General features: G+C 58.6%; 3 protein-coding genes across 3 annotated transcripts in view; all 3 read right to left on the bottom strand.

Annotated features, from left to right (window-relative positions):
- The window catches only part of SDRG_17163 (beta-glucosidase), a gene marked incomplete at both ends in the record, with an annotated part of 2,524 nt that extends 1,060 nt beyond the window's left edge, over positions 1-1,464 (bottom strand). The window contains 2 exons of the mRNA XM_008623400.1: positions 18-817; positions 870-1,464. Of these exons, the coding sequence (XP_008621622.1) occupies positions 18-817; positions 870-1,464 (1,395 nt within the window). The remainder of the gene's footprint in view (positions 1-17; positions 818-869) is intronic.
- A 1,001-nt stretch (positions 1,465-2,465) lies between these two features.
- Positions 2,466-4,040, bottom strand: SDRG_17162 (beta-glucosidase; the record flags this gene model as incomplete). The annotated part of the gene is made up of 3 exons (XM_008623399.1): positions 2,466-2,855; positions 2,906-3,396; positions 3,446-4,040. The coding sequence occupies 3 exons, from the start codon at positions 4,038-4,040 to the stop codon at positions 2,466-2,468; spliced, it is 1,476 nt and encodes a 491-aa protein (XP_008621621.1).
- Positions 4,041-4,749: 709 nt separating this feature from the next.
- SDRG_17161 (hypothetical protein) lies at positions 4,750-4,905 on the bottom strand (the record flags this gene model as incomplete). Its single annotated transcript, XM_008623398.1, has 1 exon — positions 4,750-4,905. A coding segment is annotated over one exon (156 nt), but the record flags the coding sequence as incomplete, so codon positions are not given.
- Positions 4,906-4,910: the final 5 nt, after the last annotated feature.

Genomic DNA, 4,910 nt, shown 5'->3' with positions numbered 1-4,910 from the left:
GAGTTGGAGCGGAGGACGTGGCCGAACCAGATCGCCGATGCCTTTGGCATGCGCTCCATCGTCTCGTAGTTGACCCAGTGGAGACCGAACCGCTTCGTGTAGCCAAAGGCCCACTCGTAGTTGTCGATGAACGACCACGCATAGTAGCCGCGGACGTCGACGTTGAATTCGGTGATGGCCTTGTGCATCTCGGCGAGGTACCCGCGGTAAAAGTTGACGCGGAAGTAGTCCTTGGCCGCGACCGCCTGGTCGTCGTCGGCGACCGCGCAGCCGTTCTCAGTGACGATGATGCCACCCACCGGCGCGTACCGGGCCTGGATCCACATGAGCAGCTTGCGGAAGCCCCACGGCACGGCGTTCCAGCCCATGTCCGTGCGCAGCCACGCGTCGTCCGAGGTCTGCTTGGTGCCCACATCCTCCCAGATGACGCCTTCGTGGCCACACGGCTCGTTGGCGAGGTAGGCGTCCGAGGGCTCGACGTACGCCGTGCCGTAGTGGTTCAAGCCAAAGAAATCACTCGAGCCCTTGAGGAGCGCCGACTCTTCGGGCGTGAAGCGCGGGAGGCGGTCGCCAAGGCGCGTCTTCATGACCTCGGGGTAGTCGCCAAAGTAGACGGGGTCCGCAAACCAGCCAAGGTCAAAGAGGAGGTGGCGTTCGGCGGCGTCGGCGTTCTGCGCCTGCTCGACAGGGTCGTCCGACGGCTTGGGCTCGCGCCAGTCGCAGTTGAGCGTGATCGCAATCTGGCCGCCTTGCGTCTCCTGGAACTCGGTGCGGTAGACGTTGACGGCGTGCGCGTGGCACAAGAGGAGGTTGTGGCCTACATACTATGGCATGCGGATCCCAATTGAGAAGAAGAACGGGCGAAGTACCTGCCGTGTACACTTCGGTCTTGCACTTGTGCTTGCGACCGGGCGCCATGTCGCCCGAGCCGTGACCCAACATCGTCGAGCACCACGGCTCGTTGAGCGTCAGCCACTGCTTGACGCGGTCGCCAAACCGCTCGAAACAGAGGCGCGCGTACGCCGTGAACGCATCGATGAGCACCTTGCCGCCAAGGAGGCCGTCGAACTCGGTCTGCAGCGCCAGCGGGAGGTCCCAGTGGTACAGCGTCGCAATGGGCTGGATGCCATGCGCCAAGAGCTCGTCAATGAGGTTGTTGTAGAACGCAATGCCTTCTTCGTTGATATGGTCCGTGCGGCCCGTCGGGAGGATACGCGGCCACGAGATGGAGAGGCGGTAGTGCTTCAGGCCCATGTTGGCCATGAGTTGGACGTCTTCCTTGTAGAGGTGGTAGTGGTCCACCGCCTTGTCGCCAGTGTGGCCTTGGAGGACCTTGCCGGGCGTCTTGGAGAAGGCGTCCCAGATGCTGAGGCCGCGACCGCCTTCGTCAGCGGCGCCTTCGATCTGGTACGAGGCCGTGGCGGTGCCCCACATGAAGCCTTCCGGGAATTGCAGCGTGGTCATGGTGCTTGGTAGTGTTTGGTACGAGGCAAAAGGCAAACTGAGGTCGATCTGGCGTGGCAGGATTTTCACCGGCCAACACAATACAATACCAATGTTTTATGCCAACTTGGTATTTGTATGCAAGTAAAAAAATGGCCGCTGGGACAACCAGCTGCTGGGTTGGACGTGGGCAAAAAGACGCTGTCGCGAGACCAACTTCAACGAGGCCGATTCCGACGGACGCTTGCGTTGGACGAGCGCAGATGCTGCCGACGACGTTGCTACTCGTACGTCGTTGAAGACGAAGCGGGCTCGAGCGAGAGTTTGCTTCGAGGCAAAGCTCTCTGGGGCGTGGCAGGATGCTGCTGATGACGTGGCGACGGCGGGCAAGGCGTCGGTAGGTGCCGAGGCCGTAATGGCTGTGTCGTGGCGGATCGCTCGGCAAGTCCAAGTTCAAGTTGCAGAACAAACAATCGTTCGCCGGTGCTCGTGCACCCAGAAAGCATCACCGTCGGCGTTGCAGAAGAGCGACGACCCGGTCAGTACGACAACGACGGCGTAGTTCGTCAGAAAAGGTGACCAGCTAGTCAAACAGAAGACCAGTTAGTCATCAGTAGCACGGGGTGGCCAAGCGGTCGTCTTGCCCAAAGCGGGTTGGATTCGGCAAGAAGTAGCTCACGCCACGACGTTTGCAGATCCATTGCCTGGTTCTGGCGGCTGCTCGACCAGAACTGCCGGGGTTGTAGTTTCATCGCACGCGTCTTTCCCGCGCAGCAGAACGTACGCACGAGGCCGAATGGCATTGTGATTTGGGCACGCTGCTCCCACACACCACGTAAGTCCCAACAGGATTGCGTCCTCTGACGTCCCAACGCGTCTATGTTTCATACGGAACTAACGTGGCACGAACGATCTCCTCTTTGAGACTCAGAGTGCATCAGAACTTATGGAGACCAGTCCGACGTTGATCGTTGATCGCTCGAGGGCATGATGGACGTTATACAAAACACAATCGCAGCACACTAATGCGCCGCAGCAGGGGGTGTCGCGTCGAAAGCCTTCTCGTCTTTATCCTCGACGACAAGTGCGTTGGCGCGGAGGATGGCACCGTACACGTGAGCCGACGCCTTGGGCATGCGCTTCATTGTCTCATAGTTGACCCAGTGGAGACCGAACCGCTTGCTGTAGCCGCACGCCCACTCGTAGTTGTCGATGAACGACCACGCATAGTACCCACGGACGTCGACGTTGCACTCGGTGATGGCCTTGTGCATCTCGGCAATGTAGCCGCGGTAGTAGTTGACGCGGAAGACGTCGTTGGCCGCGGCGGCTTGATCGTCGTCGGCGACGGCGCACCCGTTCTCGGTGACGATGATGCCGCCAGCCGGCGCATACCGGGCTTGGATCCATACCTACAAATGACCGTTGAGTTTTTACTTGTCGAGAAGCGGAGCGGTAGTACCAAGAGCTTGCGAAAGCCCCAGGGAACCACGTTCCAGCCCACATCGGTGCGCGGCCACGCATCGTCCGCCGACATCTTGACGCCGGCGTCATCAAAAATGATGCCGTCGGAGCCGCAGACCTCGTTGGCAAGGAACGCGTCCGAGGGCTCGACGTACGCTGTGCTGTAGTGGTTCAAACCAAAAAAGTCATTGCTGCCCTTGAGGAGCGCCGACTCTTCGGGCGTGAAGCGCGGCAGGCGGTCGCCAAGGCGCGTCTTCATGACCTCGGGGTAGTCGCCAAAGTAGATCGGGTCCGCAAACCAGCCAAGGTCAAAGAGCACGGCGCGCTCGGCAGCGTCGGCGTTCTGTGCCTGCTCGACGGGATTCTCCGTCGGCTTGGGTGCGCGCCAGTCGCAGTTGAAGGTCATACCAATCTGACCATTTTGCGTCTCTTGGAACTCGGTGCGGTAGACGTTGACGGCGTGTGCGTGCCAGAGAAGCAGGTTGTGCCCTACACTTGAAAGATTGATACAATGCAAAAGACAACGGCAAAGGCGCACCAGCAATGTACGGCTCAGTCTTGCCGTTGTGCTTGCGACCAGGTGCTAGCACACCAATGCCAAAGCCCAAGAGAGAGATGACCCACGGTTCGTTGATCGTGATCCACTGCTTGACGCGGTCGCCAAACCGCTCAAAGCAGAGACGCGCGTACGCTGTGAACGCATCAATCACCGGCTGACCGCCGAGGAGACCGTCAAACTCGGTCTGCAGCGCCAGCGGGAGGTCCCAGTGGTACAATGTCACGATCGGAGTGATGCCATGCGCCAAGAGCTCGTCAATGAGGTTGTTGTAGAACGCAATGCCTTCCTCGTTGATATGGTCCGTGCGGCCCGTCGGGAGGATACGCGGCCACGAGATAGAGAAGCGGTAGTGCTTCAGGCCCATGTTGGCCATGAGCTGGACGTCTTCCTTGTAGAGGTGGTAGTGGTCCACCGCCTTGTCGCCGGTGTCGCCGTTGAGAGTTTTGCCGGGCGTCTTGGAGAAGGCATCCCAGATGCTGAGGCCGCGGCCGCCTTCGTCGGCGGCGCCTTCGACCTGGTACGCGGCGGTGGCGGCGCCCCAGACAAAGCCTATAGGGAATTGAAGCGTGGGCATGTTGGTTTGAACCAGAAAAAGGCAAAGTGAGTCGTGGGTTGCTCGACGATGTTAGGAGCCAACCCACTTTTTAAATGTAGTGTTTATTGTAACATGCGGTTTGTATGTAATTAAATACATTTCTGGCACCCAGATGGTGATGTGGACACGACGCCCAACTTCAAGTTCCGATCCTGGAGAAGCTGATCCATCGCTGATGACGGACGCCTGCTCTTAGTTCTATTGGGGTTGCAACAAGCGAAAGCTTAGCTTGCTCGGCATGGAAGAGGGATGTACCCTACACGAACGGCAAACTCTATGTAGGAGGGTGTCGGTGTCGTAGTAAAGCGATGTCATTTTTTGATAGGTTCAATGGCGAGGTGGGAGGTTCCGAGGTCTTGTCGAAGGCCAAGGCATAGAATGATTCCGTTTGCGAGCACGTTGTTGGTCATGATCATGCTGCGTAAACTGTCGCTTCCCCAGCACTTCAGCGAAGGCACCTATGACCGCTGTCACAACGAATGCCGCGGTCGACGGTGTAGAGTCATGCAGTGTTTGTGACCCGTGATGTTCTGATGTTATCAGCAGCCATGCTCCATCATAATCCAAACTTGGTGTTTTGCCGACCGACATGTGGTCATTGTGACGTGGCAGCGTGGCATGCGTGCGTTCCATCGATTCGATAACGACGTTTCTGAACCAGAACATTTTTAGCAGTTTTGGAGTGACACTAATGTGCCGCAGCAGGAGGCGTCGCGTCGAAAGCCTTCTCGTCTTCATCCTCAACGACAAGCGCGTTGGCGCGGATGATGGCGCCGTACACGTGAGCCGACGCCTTGGGCATGCGCTCCATCGTCTCGTAGTTGACCCAGTGGAGACCAAACCGCTTCG

The sequence above is a fragment of the Saprolegnia diclina genome (assembly GCF_000281045.1).
Source record: "Saprolegnia diclina VS20 unplaced genomic scaffold supercont1.205, whole genome shotgun sequence".
In the NCBI taxonomy this organism is placed as follows: Eukaryota; Oomycota; class Saprolegniomycetes; order Saprolegniales; family Saprolegniaceae; genus Saprolegnia; species Saprolegnia diclina.
Note: the sequence above shows the minus strand (reverse complement) of the source record. Positions and strands in the feature narration are given on the sequence as shown.